The 18,574-nt window shown below is 41.2% G+C and overlaps 1 protein-coding gene across 2 annotated transcripts in view; it reads left to right on the top strand.

Moving 5' to 3' along the window:
* Window positions 1–18,574, top strand: part of LARP4B (La ribonucleoprotein 4B) — a 72,013-nt gene that overhangs the window by 14,398 nt on the left and 39,041 nt on the right. Inside the window, exons 2-3 of one of the 2 annotated variants that reach the window (XM_083188976.1) lie at window positions 2,691–2,811; window positions 13,186–13,315. In XM_083188976.1, the coding sequence (XP_083045102.1) occupies window positions 13,235–13,315 (81 nt within the window). In that variant the 5' untranslated portion in view covers window positions 2,691–2,811; window positions 13,186–13,234. The remainder of the gene's footprint in view (window positions 1–2,690; window positions 2,812–13,185; window positions 13,316–18,574) is intronic. The other variant, XM_083188977.1, reaches the window with a different exon arrangement.

Below are 18,574 nucleotides of genomic sequence, written 5' to 3' on the forward strand. Positions count from 1 at the left end.
GTAACACTTACTGTATGTCTGTTGGAGTTCACAATTTCTGTAAAAGACCACTTGAAAACCTTCCATAATTTATTATGATTTGGAGATGCCAAAATCGCAGGATTATATGGGGTTGATCTATTTGAGGGGGTATTTATATTGTCTCCTTTTAAACCCCTCACTGTTGAAGATCCTTTTTATTCCCCCCCCCCCCCCCCCTCATGAAAGCACATATGAACCAGAATTATTTCAAGTAACTATTTTTGCAAATAACGGGGCTGATGGGGCTAGTTACCACCAAGCTAAAGAAAAAATCCTTGATAGGTAATGGCATTAAGGACAATTGAATGGTCAAGTGAAATATGCAATGCAACGTTACTTTTTTTATAGTCATGTAATATACATTTGCATATTGTCTATGTACTTAATTATCCTCCTTTTCATTATTTATGGTGAACAATTAAGGTTGTCACAGGCTCACCACTCTCATTGGGGACAATTCAAGTCTTAAATGGGAAGTTAGCTCTAACACTAAAGCTGTGTACACATGGTGCGATTTTTTTTAACAATCGATTTCTGACTATATAGTCAGTCGCATTGCGTTCAGCCTCATGCGATCCTGATGCACGGATGAAGTTGGATGCTAGTTTGTCCATGTACTTCCTCATTTTTAGTAGTTTATCTAATGTTATGAATTCGGGAGTCTTTAATTGACTGACTGTATTTTGGTCAAATACCAACAGTACTACTAGTCTGAGCCAGAATGCAAGAATGGAGTGAAATTTAATTTTTCCAATATAAAACCATATTTTTGATCACAAATCCTTTTTGTATTTTACTATTTTCAGAGGCATGGAAGGCTTTCATATGTCATCATTTAATGCAATATTGTTCACAAAGCCATAAGAAAATGTAAGCTTTTTCTTTCAGAATCTTTTCCATGAAAGACAAGTTTGCTGTATTCTGGGACTTGTACCTGAAACGGTTGCTTTTAGGCTTCAAAGAAAACTTAGTGGTTGTTTAGATGTCGAAACCACACGGTGGAAGGGCCAGTACCTTAGCTGGGTTTAAGGTGGCCATACATCAGAAAGATCGATCTTAAGATCGATTGTGCTCATGATTGTGTCCAATTTTCCTTTGACTCCCCGGCAGTCCTTGGACACACAATCTACTCGCAATCGATCATACAATCAATCATACAATCAATCATACAATCCTTCGGCTGCTTGATTGGAGCTTCACTTAAACAGGGGGCTGGCCAAGGGGGTTATGAATAGGGTGACAGAGGGGCTTGAGGGCAGGGTGACAGGGGTAAATATACAAACATGATCTGCTCATACCCATCTAAGAAAACACTTAATAAACACACTGCCCTATGTCACTACAGGATGGCACCATGTAGGAACTACAATACCACATTGCTAGGTGACAGCATGTCACGGTGTGCCACAGACCGGCGCACTGGCAGCACCCCCGGCCTGACCCCACAGCTTGGCACACTGGCTGCACCCCCAGGCCTGACCCCACAGTCTGGCAGCACCCCCAGTGCTGACCCCGCAGCCTGGCACACTGGCAGCACCATGCTCACACAAAGGGGGTGGCCACTACTGTCCCCTTAACCTCACTGAGGAAGGAGATGACCCTGGTGACAGTATACCCAGTGATGTGCAGTATTTGGGATGCCGGGCTCCCGGCAGTGGCAGGAGGGGCCCCTGTGGGCAGCCGCTAGTGGCACACAGGTGCCTGCAGTCGGGGCTTCCAACAGAAGGCATGCACGCAGCTATATAACCCCCTCCCCGGCCGGTACTCACAGGGCAGCGGGCGCTGTGGTTCACACACAGGGATGCGGTGCAGGCTGGATACAGCGCTGATTGCAGGGGATCTTCCTGTCTCCGTAGAACCAGCGCCGTGCTGCTGCTTCTGCTGCTCCGCCTCCTCCCTGGTTCTGCTCCGTGTCCCGGTTAGCTAGTCCCGGTTTACCGGTGCTGTAGTGTCATGACCCCGACACATCACCGGCATCTGCTTCCATGTGTGGCTACTTCCTGCCACCCGTCTGACCCATCTTACGACCGATTGCATCTGCTTAAAAGCACATGCAATCAGGTCACAATCCCAACTGATCAGTTGATCAATCCCCCAACCTGCGGGAGCGCGCATTGCACGATTGTGTGCACACAATCTGCAAGCAATTGATCGTACAATCAGTCGAGATTGTATGATTGCATACAATCTCATTCTGATGTATGGCCAGCTTTAGATGCGTCCATTTAGCACATTAATTAGTGGATACCATTCCTGATAAAAGGAGTTACTTTTTATTCAATGTGCTATTTTTAGTCTTTTTTTATTTATTTTTTTATTTACATCTTTTTACAGCTTTGCAGATTTGATAATTAGAAATATAATTTGATGAAACTTTAAAAAGTATAAAGTTTAAAAAATGCTTTTATTTCTTTCAGTGGGTTTTTTGAGAAAACCTTACTAGTGTACTTTCTGATTGTCCTCAAGAGTTTTTCCATCTGTTGGACAGAAGTTCTGGAGTCCACAGGGAAATTTTAAAGAGACAGTACATGTATAAGTGCCACTACTACTTTAGTGACTAGTCAGTCATAGATTAATTCATATAAATCTGTGTAGGCACTATTTAAAATATGTATAGAATGGCCAGGCTGATGGATATGTAATGTTAAATGTATCTTTCTCTCTGGCAGGTTGCTTGATTGTCGGATGGTTGACGTGTGACGTATGTGGGCTTCTGGGCTCTACATCTCTTTAGTGCATCTATTGGAACACTTCTAGCAGCTCTAAAAGCAGATACAGCTAAAGAGCAAGGTGAGGAACCGGACTACTGACCATCTGGTCAGGGAATGCATGTAGTACAAGGCTTGACATGCTGCATCATTTCCATATTGCACTTTTACACTGTACACTTGCTTATATAGTTGCAAGAAAAAGTATTTGAACCCTTTGAAATGACCTGGATTTCTGCATAAATTGGTCATAATGTGTTCTGATCTTCATCTAAGGCACAATAGACAAACACAGTCTGCTTTAATACCACACAAAAAATTAGATGTTCTCATGTTTTTATTGAACTCACCATTTAAGCATTCACAGTGCAAGTATGTGAACCCCTAGGCTAATGACTTCTCCAAGAGCTAATTGGAGTCAGGGGTTAGGGGTTAGCCAACCTGCAGTTCAATCAATGAGATGAGATGAGATTGGAGGTGTTGGTTAAAGCTGCCCTGCCCTATAAAAAAAAAAAAACACCAGTTTTGAGTTTGCTTTTCTAAAGATGCATTGAAAGCTGGAAAGGGTTACAAAAGTATCTCTAAAAGCCTTGAAGTAATAGACACTGTTGCTCTGATTGGGTGTCCATTGCTATATATGCTTCCAAATACACTGGATTTAGCCGTAAATAGTGGCCATCCTGTTTAGGGTTCCCAAAATCAGACTGCACACATTTATTCTCAAATGTTACCCCTGTGGCTAATGGGTGTTGAAATGGTGCAACAATTGAATTGCTCAATTTTGTAACCATAGTCGTAGTCTCGGTGAGGGATTCAATTTTTTTTTCATTATCAGTCCAGGTTTTAAGGTTAACTTTTTTTTTTTTTTTTTCATCATCTGTGCTCAAGCATGGATATACTTTAAAACCTGGACTGTTGGGGGGTCAATCAAATGATGTGTCGTTTCAATGGCACCCAAACACACACCTTTCACAGACTTAAATCAGATTTCATTTGCACAAAATAGCTTGGAGCAAGATTTTTGCATGTAAATAGATGGACTCCCTTAGTGTCCATTGTTTATCAAGTTTTGAAACTGGTTTAGATGGACAGCACATATTACTATAGTCACAAGTGGTGAAGTCATTAATTATTAATAAACCCAAATGCAGTCTCCCTGGATCAATTTACTCATTAGTAGCTTATGAAAGAGTCCCAATGATTGAATGAGTCTGAGCTGTGAATGTTCTTCTTCGATATTGAAGTATTAATTGATGCTGGTAGACCAGCCATCATTTCTAGCCTGTGACTGTGGAGGCCATTGCCATGTGGCAATGTATAATGTGTGCAATCTAAAAAATATCTGTTCATTTTATTTTTTAATCTGGAGTCTGTCGATCAAAACACTTAAGAATCCCACTGTGTGCCCTATTAAGGGGATGCTGTTGTGCCACATACACTGCTAATAGCATTTTAATGTTACATCCGAATGAGGCAGTTCCTGAATAAGGAAGAAAACCATTGTTAAGCTTTAAATAGTTTAAATTCAAATCGTTAACTCAATTAACAGTCTTGTAATTGTGTTTTAAAGTAAAAATGAATAATTTGATCTGGCAAATATAAAGCTTTATACGTAAGCCTAGACGTAATGCAGAACACACTCACGTCTTTGTGTACGTTGCAGTACGACTCTTCCAGGTCAACATCATCACTAGTTATTCCATCCACCCACAGTGGTGTGTAGGAATTAAGCAACATTGCAGTTGCTATATATATGGCAGATATGTGTACAGCCAAGCACAGTGGTGGCACATCAGCTTAATCCAATTTCCCCCATTGGATGTACACCAGGCATGTCCAAGCTATGGCCCTCCAGGCGTTGTGAAACTACAAGTCCCATCATGCCTTACCACCGTTTGGCTATTAGGGAATGCTAAACCTGTGGCAAGGCATGCTGGGATGTGTAGTTTCACAACAGCTGGAGGGCCACAGTTTGGACATGCGTTCTGTACATCTCCATTTCTGGGTAGCCTCATTTGTTGATGCTAAATATAAAATGTAAACGTTTACAAACATCCCAGAACTGCAATTTTCTGTTTATGGGGGGCTCATAAAACTATTTTTGGCTTTGTATCTTGTGATCCCCAGACTAGTGTAAATGCATTTACGTTCTCCAGCTATTCTGAGTGGAGTTTAGGGTCTCATAGCTTATCCCTACTACTAAAACAGCCTTGAATTAAAGCAAGTGATCAATAATGGTTAGCTGCCCCACGAAAGTTTCTTTTGCAGCAGTAGAACGATGTACTTCACACACAGGGATGCGGTTCAACCCTTTGAGTGCCAAAGGAATTTGTCAAAATAGGTGTGAAAATTGCTGAGCAAACCTTTTTTTTTATTAAACCTTTGAGTGCCAATGTTGCTGTGAGAGATCCTCCAAAATCTGTTAAAAATGTTAGCGACTGTTCTTTTATTGGGTGCAATATATAACTAAACTTCAATTAATTGACTTGGCTGTATTTTTTATTTATACTAGAAGAACAGTTGCTGTGAGCAACGCTGGCATTTTTAGCTGATATTTTGAGGATTTCCCACAGCAATGTTGGCACTCAAGGGGTTAATGAACTTTCGTCAGAGAAGCGGGAAGTGCTGTTCGTTTTTTGAGTGAGACCTGATTAGCTTTGAATGGAAGTTGAATAGCATGTTGAATGACAAAGGTTGTCTGGGACGCCCATCACTTGTCGTCATTTAGGGGTGGAAGGTTTTTGACCAGCCACCGTATAGTTCGGATCTTGTGCCGTGTGATTGCCACAATTTTTTATTTACAGTTAAGCTATCATTTATAATGAAGTTTTAACCATCTACAATGCTTGTTTGCTACACAGTTTGACTACAGGTGAGACTTCCATTAAATAACTGCACAGGAGAAATAAAAATGTTAGCTTAAAAAAAAATTCTGGGAACTGGAGACGAGCATATTTGCCTAAGCAGTGTGCTCCTGTCAAACACACCCCCTTCTGTGTCACTCCTGTATGTCCCTCCCCTTTAGAATGTAAGCTCTCTTTAACAGGACCTTCTCTCCTCCTGTGCTTTTCTTGGAATAGATATTGCCACCCTAATAACTGCTGTGTCCGTTCCTCTGATACAACTGTCTTTATTTGCCACGTACTTGTCCTAAATTACCTTGTGCCGTAAGTCGTTATCTTTTTTCCCCTCATTTATTTATTATTAGGCACTGCGGAACCATGTGGGGCCATATAAATAAATTATAATAACAATACTCAGTAGCACCAATTGCTTTGTTAAACTTATTCAACTCCGTCTGGTTTATCCTTTAGAGAAGGGATGGTGGACCCTTTTTCTTAAAAGGGCCATTTTAAATGGATAAAATCCTTTCGAGGACCATATCAAAATTTTGCAACTTTTTAAGTACCTTTATTCACCACCACCATGCTCGGGCTGCTGCTGATTACCGGCTGCCTGTAACGTGAACTCCCTCCTGGCGGTCTGTACGGTAGAGAAGGAAGGGATTAGGGGCAAGAATCTGTAGATGGATTCGGCATGAAAAGCCGGCGGTCGGGATCCCGGCGTTCAAAATCCCGACGCCGGAATCCCGACAAGGGGGGGGGGGGGGGGGGGCGTGGATCGCCCCCCCTTGCGGGCACACTAATTTATTCTCCCTCCGAGGGTGTCATGGACACCCACGGGGGAGAAAGTGTCGGGATTCCGGCGTCGGGATTTTGAACGCCGGGATTTAAACTGCATCCCCTGTAGATGGGTAGGGAACTGGCTGTGTAATAGAGAACTATTAAACAAAGGTGTTTTGGGGAAACTGCACTATATAATCAGAGAATTTTTACATTAGTTGGATATATTAGGGGACATAACTGACTATAATTATTTAATTCTATATATACCAACACCTGCCAACTTTCACCGGTAGGGTCCCACGTTGTATATGTGATTCTCAGTGGTGCACCCCCGAGTTATAGCAAGTTTTATAAAAAATCGGGGGGAGAAAAAAGAAACTCAGTTAGGGTGCACCATATATGGTTAAACCGCATAACGCTGAGGAGAAGTGATTGATGCTTAGAGTGCAATACCTAGGCATAAAATCACTTAGAATTGATACTTTGCCACATTGTGAGTAAGTGTCACAACCTGAATGGAGACATTAAGTTGCGTTGTGAGTGTTATAACCTGAATGGCAAAATTGTTTCACATGATTTTTTTCATGTCTGCACAGTGCACAGGATAACAAATTATAGTATTAACAACCCAATTTAGGGCATTTTGAGTGACAATATCCATTAGAAGAAGTTTGAGACAGATGAGGGCTATGTATATAGAAATGGTGTATATACTTTGTCTTTTAAGGATTTATTTTGACCAATGATTAGACCCGTATCACTACTCAATTGAGTGAAATACCTATAACATCAATGGTGTAGTAACTTTATAAAATCGCGGGGATCTTGGAAACCTTAAGTTTTTTTGGGGACATTTAAAGCTTCAAGTTTAAAATTAAATTAATTTACGCACAGCAGAAAAAAATCCCCCCCCAAAATATAAAAATGACAATAAAATGAATAAATAAATCTCAACAGAATAACTTTACTTAGGGGACCTAGTGCACCCCACCCGAGTTTCTTTTTTCTCCCCCCGTTTTTGTGTAATAGAGAACAAAGGGGCAGATTTATTAAGCTTGGAGAAGAGATAAACTGGAGATAAAGTGGAGAAAAGGTAAAAGGAGATAAATCACCAGCCAATCAACTCCCAACTGTCTTTTTCAAACACAGCTGATTGGCTGGTGCTTTATCTCCTTTTACCTTTTCTCCACTTTATCTCCAGTTTACCTCTTCTCCAAGCTTAATAAATCTGGCCCATTGAGTGGTTGTGAACAGTGCCGTATCAAATATGATACTAGTACTAAGTGGAGTGCCACAGGGTTCGGTACTAGGGCCCATTTTATTTAACATATTTATTAATGATATTGGGATAGGGTTATTCAGCAATGTATCCATCTTTGGAACTTTCTTCCAGGAGAAGTAGTGTCAGCAGACACAATAAATAATTTTTAAAATAAGGTTGGACAAACATTTATTGGTTAAAAACATCGAACTACCTACGGGGGCCGCCTAGAGAGAGCACTACAATAAGAAAGTCAAGAAGAGCAGAACTAGTACTGTTTGGAAAACAAGGTTATTGAAACGTGGAAGCATATTTCCTTTTAACTTTTAAGTTGTTATGGTGACGACCAGCCAATGAGTAGCTTACAGTGGGGTGCGAAAGTTTGGGCACCCCAGGCATGTGCAAAAAGAAGCCAAGGAAGATGGGGAAAATCTCCAAATGGAATCAAATTACAGATTGGGGTAGGGTAGGTTAGTCCCGTCTTGGCTAATAGTCTACTGAAAGGTATGCGGTGGGGAGAGATTTCTAGCAAATCATGTGCCCACAAATCTTTCCCCACCCCATACCTTTCAATAGACTATTAGCCAAGACGGGACTAACCTACCCTACCCCAATCTGTAATTTTGATTCCTTTTGGAGATTTTTCTCCACCCCGCCCTTTTTTGGTTCTTTATTCAAATTCCGGTTAAGTCATGTCAATTTTTACCAACCAAACCGGGACTGCGTTTGAATTGGATCTCACCAGCTATCCAGACTGTTATTTTGGTTTGGGTCCCCACAATATTTTGGTGATTTTGAATTTCCTGTGAACTGAGCTGCACAACTCTGGGCATAACTCACTATCCCTCATTATCTAGAAGCAATATTAGGCTGCTTTCCTCATGCACATTGGTGGCCTAGGTGCCAACACCCCACTAAGTGAACATTATATTGCGGCCTCTGTTTGGTACGTTGGTGCGCTATATGCAGTGAGTGTCAAGAAGGTGACTTTATTAGAAAAACATTTCATTAAGCTTTAAATGTGCATCCACAAAGCAAGTTTTTCATGATTAGTGACCAGAATGCACTGTAAACAGGTCTTTAATGTTATTGGATTGGAAGGATTCAGTTTTCTCTAGGCAGTAAGCTTAGTTTTTGTGTTTTTCTGTATTCCTAAAAGAATTATTGCTGTCAATTGTCAATACGATGACATAACTATAAGCTCAGAGCAAAAGCAAGCAGCAGAAACTAACCTCTCCCTGCCAGCACAGGTCAGTGAAGCTGACACACACGCTATTAGAAGCCAAGCCATGTGTCATAAGTTTATTTTATCTTGTGCGACCTGTTCTGCATTATCCGAGCAGGAGGATATGTATCACACTTCAGCTCTTGTTGTGCATGTGATGGAACCTGACAAACAACTTCATGATTTTTAATTACATATCTTTTTTTTTCGGTATGAATATGTTTAAATTGATTACTGGATAAAATGGCTTTTTGTTTGTTATTCTTTGTCTACAAGTTGTGCCCGGTTCTGTGTGTGATTTTTGTCGGCTTTTTTTTTTATTAATTTTTTTTTAGCAGGTCTTATCTACAAATATGGGGACAGGGTGCCCATTCCTTAATAAAATGGCCTTTATTCTGTATCTGGTGTGAAATGTCTCACCTTATTTTCTCTAGTGCCATTAAATCTATTTTACTATAGTTTGAAAAACCTCTGGTGCACTGATATGAATGACCCTGGCTTAGTCCATTAGGTGGGGCTACTCTTTCTATAGAAAATGCTGATCCGATATTATAATCTTGTTATAGTCACAGCTATAGGGCTGATTCATAGGTGCTGCAGCACTCAGTCAGTCAATGTTCTGTCTGCTCCTGCCTCAGTTGCACAGCGCATGAATCCTGATTGTTAGCGTACAAGAGCAGTATAGAAATGGTTGCAGAAGACAAACCGCTCTATCCCGTTGATCAGAATCCAGAAGGGCTACCCTTAACTGTAACTCTACCTGATGCCGAACTCGAACCCTCCCTGTTAGTGCCCAACCCTTAATATGTGCCCACAGAGCAATTCCTGTTACTGTGTTCTTTTTGTTTTAGTCTTCAAATACGAAAAATACTGCCTGTACAGAATAATAGCTTTGAGAACGAAAATGGTGACACAGGGAGACTATTTCTGATTCCTGCCTCCTTCCCCCCCGTTGTTAGTTGCCGCCTCCATCATTAAGATTGTGTGCCAGGTACCCGCTGCTGCTATCACTGGGTATACACTTATTTATTTAATTTATTTACAGTTTCTTATATAGCGCAGCAGATTCCGTTGTGCTTTACAATAGTAGACAGTGATAAAACAAACTTTGTAACAACAGAAAGACTTGGAGGTTAGAGGGCCCTGCTGCAAGCTTACAATCTATAGGGATATAGGAGGGAAACACAAGGACAGGCACCAGTAATAGCATAGCAGTCCCACCAAGTTACAAGTCCAGAAGGGAAGCTATATAATACATAAGTGCCTCAGAGGGTTATGCGTGTAGAACTTAAATATGATAGGCTTGCCTAAAGAGGTGAGATTTCAGGGAACACTTGAAAGTTTGGAAGCATTTCATGTAGTGTGTATCCAGCTTAACTGTATTGTAGTGCACTAATGAGAAGTTGTGTGCAAGTGTTGTCTCATCAGCCCATTGTCATGCTTCAGTGAAGTGTTCACAGAATGTAATTATTGAAGGACTCTGTAGGAATTTGCTCTAATTTGTAAATAGCTGATAACTGAAACCGGTAGCCTAAGTTAACAAAGTTGTGTACAATTTTGAATTCCCAAATGAATTGTAATGGTGCGTACACATGGTTCGATTCCGTTTTCGAATTCAATTTCTATTCAATATGGACTACTCGACCTGCTGTAAAAGTTTTTTTTTTTTTTTTTTCTACTTTTTTTTTTATTTCCACTATTTTCTATTTGATTTTTTCCATTGGATTTGCTATTAGATCAACATTGCCTTCAGGAAGGAGATGGACATGGAATCAAATGCTGCAATGAACACCTTAGATTTGCACTATATAGTCTTGGCTGACAAGACTATTTATCTATTCCATTTACACTACACGGGAGGGCACATTGGGATTGAATCTGCATCAACTGTAGAAAAACCATTCGATGCCCCTTCATTTTGCTTCTACTACATCCTGGTCATCCAGGAGCTGCAGGCCATGGATGTTTGGCTCTAAAGACCTACTTGGTGCATCAGAACTGGCTGGGTTCACTCCTGCTGCACGTGTTAATTTATTGTTTAGCCATGTCTCCTGAAATGAGTCAGCGTGTGTTTTTTTTTTTTCTTCCCTGTACTTTTGACCTAGACTTTAACTTAATCTTTAACACTGTAAGATGCTGTTTTCCCATGATGTCTGATATGTGCTTGACCTGCTGTGTATGACTATCCTTGCTAAAGACTCAATAATGTTTGTAAACCTATTGGGGGTTCTAGGTTTGAGTTTTTTATGCATCACTTTTGAAGCCTATTTGTTGTTGTAACTCATAAGTGCCAGTTTATCAAGGCCCCCAGTACACTAGGTTGAGTTACATGCAATTTGGGAGATTAATCACTGCAATTACATTAATAGTATCCATATTGCATGTGATTGACAGCAGGTCCGATGTCATGCATGGTCTCATGCGCATCACACTGGAGTCTGCAAGTCGCATTGGCTGCAGAAGCATGGTGTTGCATTGCTTCCAAGTTGGACAGGCTTCGCTAAGATTGCATGGGATCCTGCCAACTGGGTTAGCCAACTCCAATCCTCGAGAGCTACCATCAGTTCATGTTTTCCAGGTCACCTCGCAGGTACACAGGTGCACTCATTACTGGCTAACACATTTGAACAGATCCACAGGTGGAGCTAATTACTTCACTTGTGATTCTGTGAGGAGACCTGGAAAACGTTAACTGTTGGTAGCTCTCGAGGACTGGAGTTGGCTACCCTTGCCCTAGTGTATGCCCAGCTTTCAAGGGACCCACTGTAGTTTGTCCAGTAGTAAATAGATTTTATCCCATCAAAATTTGTAAGGTACTACAGTCTGTTCAGTTATTTCAGCTTTGTTCAGTGAAAAAATGTTTAGGTGCTTTGCAGATTTGTTATTCATGTGCTGATTAGAAGGTCATTATATAGCATACTACTGTAGCATCCTACCAACAGTGTATGGAGGTTTACTCTTAAATGTGACTCATTTTTGTTGCTTTGTGCATTGCCTCACAAGGTAAAACATTCATTTGGAATCATCCCAAGATGTGTTTAAACTTAAAAGCAAAGAGCTGCAGATCTAATTAAAAGAAAATGCAACAAGCCACAAATCCTTGTTAGTGCTGACAATTGTAATCATGGCACAGATGTCATTTGTTACATGTAGCTGTAGACACGTGGCACCTTGCTAATGTATCTGATAGGTAGTATATATAATAAAATGTCAGTGGTCACCACATTGTAATCAACATGGCTCATACCACCAATAGCTCTGTGGTTATTAGCTGTATATCATGCACCACCATTATTCTGATGAAGTTCCGGACTGGAACAAACACACTTTTCCTTTTCCAACATAGAGACCGAATTTGACAGGAGGGCAGAAGCACTAGTCCTCCCATGCAACACTAGAGCAACAGTTCCTAAATATTTTGAATCAGGACTCTAGAGCAGGGATGGGGAACCTTCGGCCCTCCATCTGTTGTTGAACTACATATCCCAGCATGCCCTGCAACAGTTTGAGCATGGCCAAATAGCAAAACTGTTGCAGGGCATCCTGGGATGTGTAGTTAAACAGCTGGAGGGCCGAAGGTTCCCCATCCCTGCTCTAGACTAGACTAGAGTATCAGAATTTTATTTTCTCTGCACGCCTCAGCTAAAAGCTTTGTATTGAGAAATATATATAAAAGATTTTTTTTTTTTGTGTGATTTGTATTTCTAACACAACATCAAACACTGATTTTGCCAATTACATTGACCATAAATAATTTGAATTGGTCCTGGACCACTAGTCCAAGGCTCTCCTGCAAGTGACCAGAGGCACGCCAGGGTGCCACGGCACACCGTTCAGAAACCACTGCACTAATGTTAGATTAATTGGCTTCCAATAACTATTATCAGTATATTTTTGGATTGCGTGAGAAAATGGGAGAACCCAGGGGAAACCCCAAGCATGCACGGGGAGAATATACAATCGTACTACAGTAGATTCTAGCGAGGTGGTTTTTGTGGATTCAGTATTGAATCCCGGCGGTCGGGATCCCGGCGTTCAGAATCCCGACACCGGAATCCCGACAGCCGAAATGCCGACAAGGGGGGGGACGTGGATCTCCCCCCCCCCCCCTTGCGGGCTCGCCACGCAGTGGGCCCGGTGCCTCGCTACGCTCGGCACACTAATTTATTCTCCCTCCAGGGGTGTCGTGGACACCCCAGGAGGGAGAATGTGTCGGCATTTCGGCGGTTGGGATTCTGAACGCCGGGATCCCGACCGCCGGGATTTTAACTGCATCCAGGTTTTTGTGTGTGTGTGTGTTTGAATAATACTTAATTACAATAATTTTATTTTTTTTCCCTGCAGCTTTCTGCGGTGACTCGTTTTCTCTGAGGAGCCTAGAAGCAGACGGCTCATGACTTCAGATCAGGATACTAAAGTTGTGGCTGAACCGCAGGTGCAGCAAGTCCAAGAAGCCAAAGACAGTTCACATCTTGTAAGTACTCAGCCTGACTGCTACTCCTTACTCCAAATGTTCCCTGAAAAAGCAGCAATCTCCCCCAGTCCCTGAATCAAACAGTAATGAAGTGTAATATAATTGAAAAAAATATCAGCGATGATTGACTATGATGAAGTTAAATATTGCCACATGTTTATATAGTTCCATGTGTAAATGGTGATTAGACACCACAATGATATTTTGTGCAGCCTGAATAGTTTACATGTGTTCTTCTTTCTCATGACAAAAGCTACTTGTACTTAATTTATGTATTGTGCATCTTTACCTCAGGTTCAAATTGTTGTCTAGATAGATTTTATGTAAAATATACATATACCAGTTATGAAGGAGTCGGTCCATAGTAAAATATAGAATTGTAATAGGCTTGGCATTCTGACCCCACACCATTGTTTTATCCAACAGCAGCACAGGGACCACATTAAGACTCGCTCATGTATTAGCATATTGGGTCATATTCAAGTAGTACATGTGTAAAGCCATCTGTGCTTCTGTCCATTTATCAGACGCTCCGTAGTACCATGGTTCATGTCCGTGGTGTTAGCCATGTACTTATCTCTCATAACTTCATGCACTGTGCCGCTGCACACACATTCCGTTATTATATTTGGAAAACTAGACCATAATAATTAACTTGTAGCTAAGTCACTGGTGTCTTTTTTTAATTTGCTGGAAGATCCTTTTGTGTACCTAGCTTTAATCTTTTACTTCATTAATATCCTAATGGAACCTCACAGCTATTTCTACCTTCTGTGTTCCCATATTCCCAAATATGCACCGTAGTGTTTAATATTTCTATACAGTGGCCATAATGTCCTGTATAATATTATCCTCTGCCCATACAGTGTACCTGCATGTAGATAAGGATAGAGCTGGAATGTGGACATTGATAAAAAATACATGTCTATGCTTCTTTCTTAGTGCCCACATGTGTACAGCTACGGCCACCCACATAATGATGTGCAGTGCATCTGCCCAATGTTAAGCTGTCATTGTACTTAGTTGGGTGTCCTTGTTCTATATCTGCCAGCTGAAGCGCACACCGTTGCTGGGGGTTTTGCCACCACGTTTTCAGTTTGTTCCACTCCATGTGCAGTACACTTGCATGCAATTTTCCCCTAGCTAACAAGTGCACACTGACCATGCTGATGTATTGGGCAGGCTATTTATGGTGAAAACTGTCTTGCTGCACTTTCAGCAGAGCTGTAGGCTGATAGACACACGATTTGCACCTGTTATCTGCACTCTATTTGTATCTACATGTAACCTGACCACAGATTATTCTCATGTCTCATGCTCTGCAATATGTTGCTACCAAATGTTATACCAGTCACTCGCCCTTTTTTTTTTTTTTTAATGTTTAGTTGAACTAAATGGTTATAAGATGATGTATTTATGTTTTTTATGTGGATGTTATGTTTTTGAGTACCGTCACATTGCGTGTCAGTAGATGTGAGCTTCTAATGACTTTCTAACCAGCATTTGCATAAACCTTCTAAAGGGCCAATTGAGTTGCTGGCCGTGGCTGTGAAGGCCAATGGAATGGTCAGGACATATATGCCACCGCCAGCATTAGGAAGAGCGGTATGCATTAAAATGTGCACATTTTTTATATCTTAATCTAGTGCTCTGTGTGCATCACCGTATCTGGAGGTCTGACCATCAGGCCTAGGTGGACATGGTAAAAGTACGGCATGATTATAGCTGACACGTGAAAATGTCAATACAATGTTCTTTGGGGGAATGTTTAATTTTTGGGAGATTTTTTCAAACTTTACACTTCCCAATCAGAATAAAGGTGAATGATAGTCTGCTTTGTTCGGCACTAGCAGATGGAGACACCCTGGCTCAAAGCATGTGCAGCGCAGCGGGACACTGAGTAAACCATGTTGGCATTTTCATGTGTTAACTTTTGCATGTGGACCTTATGTCGACTCTCTGCATTTTGACATTTTGGTGTCCACCTGCTATACCACATCCAGACCACAAAATATTAGAAGTTCAAGAAGTGGTTTTAGTTCCTATTTAAAATCTTTCCCTGCAAGTCTCATGACTATCCGTATTTCTTACTGGTTCTAGGACCAGGATATTTTTTTTTTCACGGTCTGTCCACAAAATGAAACTTGGGTATAATGTACTGTGCCCTAACAGTATCTATTTCACTTTCAGCAGTAGCATAACCTTTGTATGTGTTATACGAATTTGCTGTCGTTTTGTGTGCTTTACCTACAAAAACAATTTATTCTATGTTCTAACGCTATCTGGCATAGAGGAGTTAAATGGATAGCCTTTGGAGTCTGGCAGCTGTTAAGCTGTGTTCTGGCAAATCTCCTCCATACAGAGGCCTTAGTGTCTTGGATTGTAATTTGAGTGACAATGGCATGTGTTTGATTTGTGCAGTGAAGTTACTATTTTTGACTTGTGGGCAGTGGCCTTTATCCAGCTGCACTGAAACTCCTAGTAGATCCATTAAACCTTCTGCACAGCCCCGTAGCAGAGCATGGTTTTACAATGGGTTGCTGTTTTAGTAAAGAATTATGCCCACGCAAAAGCCTTGAGAGGACCAGCTTGTTCAGTTCGTGTGAAGACCTTGAGAAACCACCTACTACAAAAGATGAAATTAAAGATTTCCACACAGCCGAAATCTCATCAGCTCCAGTCTGTGCAACAGAAGGTTATTCCTCTACTGTAAAGTCTGCAGTAACAAGTAATGGATTGTGTAAGGGTTCACTGTACCCGTCCTACAACAGTATGGATAATGCTGATCCCAATGGAACAAAGCACCAAAGACCTCGCAAGGCCAGGTCAGTGAACCTTCTAAATCCAATAAATACCGCAATGAATGTCCTGTCCAAATATGAGCATTTAAAATCGGAGATTGAAGAAGACTCTCATTCTATAATCAGAAATATACAAAATGCAGAGGATTTGATGGCTGACAGCCCCGCTGTTATAGATGTATGGCCCCTGCATGACCATGCAGCTCTGGATCCACTGTCACGGAGTAAAGTACACAGCCTGCAGGAAGATACTGCCATACAAGCACATGATTTGGACAGCAGCCATACCGCATGGCAGAGCTCATTAACACAGAGAGAAGTAGAGAAAAATGCTAATAACAAAAACCTGTTGGACAGACACACAGCCAGTAAACAGATAACCGAGAACATGCTTTGTGTCAGTGATGCAGAGGAAAAACAGATTTCCAGGACTAACACGTTCTACAGTATTTGTACAGTAGATGTTGAGGATATAAGCGAAGATGACAATTCTGAGGAATCACATACGAAAAGGCAGTATGATACTATTCCTTTTAAGGATTACGCCGCTTTTGTTGTAAACATGGGTGATGGAGCAAGTCCACTGGATTTTATGATAGAAAATACAACCCAGCAGCAGCAATACACATCTTCCATGTTGGTTTCAAATGAGTTTGAAGTTTTGCCAGAATCCATTATACCAGACTTGCTCTCGTTTGAAACTTCACTACAAGGGTTCGGGGAACAAGGTGAGTCTGTTGTATATAATGGTTTTCAGGAAACTGCAAGCTTGTTGGAAGGATGTAAGGACGCTACACTAGATTTTGAAGTCCAAGAGTTTAGTTCTGGTTTACTTGCCATCCAAGAAAAGTCAGAAACCCTTGAAGACCACTCTGCAGTGCTATGTAAAGGTGAGCTAAAGACACAGACTGAGTGTGCACATACATCATTGCCCGTATGTAAAAACGTGCCTTGTAAAGTCGCAGAGACAATCGACTGTGCCATTTCTAACCACTTATTACATGGGAAAGTTGACACATTAAAGGAGATGTTTGTTCATAATCCAAACACAAATTCTAATTGCTCTAGGAGCCGAAGTCCAGAAGGGCCTTCTTTGCAAATAAAGGTGGAGAATTTGAACATTGTAAATGACCTTTTACCTATATGTAGCTGCCCAGATAATGAAGACTCTTGTGATCACTGCGAAAAGAATGTTGTAAATGATAACCTCCCTACAGATCTTGATAGTAAGCTGCCTTTTGGGGAAAATGTCTTGTATGGCAATGTAATTGCACAGGACTGCAATGGAGATTCTGGTCATCAAAGTCTTAGTAAAGTGAATTACATTGCTGAATTGTCAGATGATGATCACACATGTACTAAGGAGGTAGTGGACGGTCTAACATTGGAAAATACTAAAGATGGGAATTTCGCTGCGTTGGTCAGTCTTTGTGCGGTTAATGAGAAGTCTGACTTAATGGTTTCTATACAAAGCTCCTGCACGTTGTCACAATATGACCTAGAGCCTGCACCTGTTCTCCTCACAAATAGTCCAGACCACTGTAAGATAATAGATCTTGAATCAGCAAATACCTCAAGTAGTCAAACTGCAGAAGATTATGGCACAACAGATGATTGTAATTCTGGTACTTCTTTCGAAACCCCTGAAGAGCAGTATCTGCCAGATCCAAGTAAAAAGAGCAGTGGATCTCATGTAATGGGAAAATCTGCAGTCTGCGATATTGCCTATTTTGACATCTCTTCATCCAGTAAAAGTTATACTGACTATGAACTGGAAGACATGGACTTGACTGGGACACTATTGCACAAAATGCAGACCAACTCCATTGTAAATGCTGAGTATTCCAAGATCCTCTACGACCATTGTCCTGGAAACGCTGTTCAGTGTGACCGTACAGACCAGTCACGCGACAAAAATACCAGCTTCAGTTTTCAGAATGTAGTACCGTTATTATCGGATGTTTCAAGCGATCATTATGATGATGCTGAGCAGAAAAGTCCTTGTTCCGATTCAGAAATCGACCTCACGGAGACTGGTGATCATATGGAACGTCTTCCAGACTGGTCTCATTATGAGGAGAGCCAGGTTGATAAATATGCAGCTACACCTTCTTATGAAATCCATAAACTATCCAGTGGTTTTGCAGGTCCTCAAGCCTCTGAACAAAGTAGTGATAAATGTGTTTTGGACTTGATGCACGATCTTCTAAGGGACTCCCAAAATACAGCGAAGGACCTATTGGAAGATGAGCGTAGCTTCCCTTCATGCTGTGTTTTATCTGATGGACATTTCATGACCGGACCTGACTATAATGTGGATTACTTATGGCATAATTCTGTATCCGAGGACTCATGTTCTGACCATACTTACAATGGCATCGATGAAAATCTCCATCTTGCAGAAATCACTGCAGGGGATTATTCGTTTCAGCTACTGGTTCCAGAAAGTAAAAGCATA

This window comes from Crinia signifera, chromosome 5, assembly GCF_055691185.1.
Source record: "Crinia signifera chromosome 5, ASM5569118v1, whole genome shotgun sequence".
NCBI classification, from domain to species: Eukaryota; Metazoa; Chordata; class Amphibia; order Anura; family Myobatrachidae; genus Crinia; species Crinia signifera.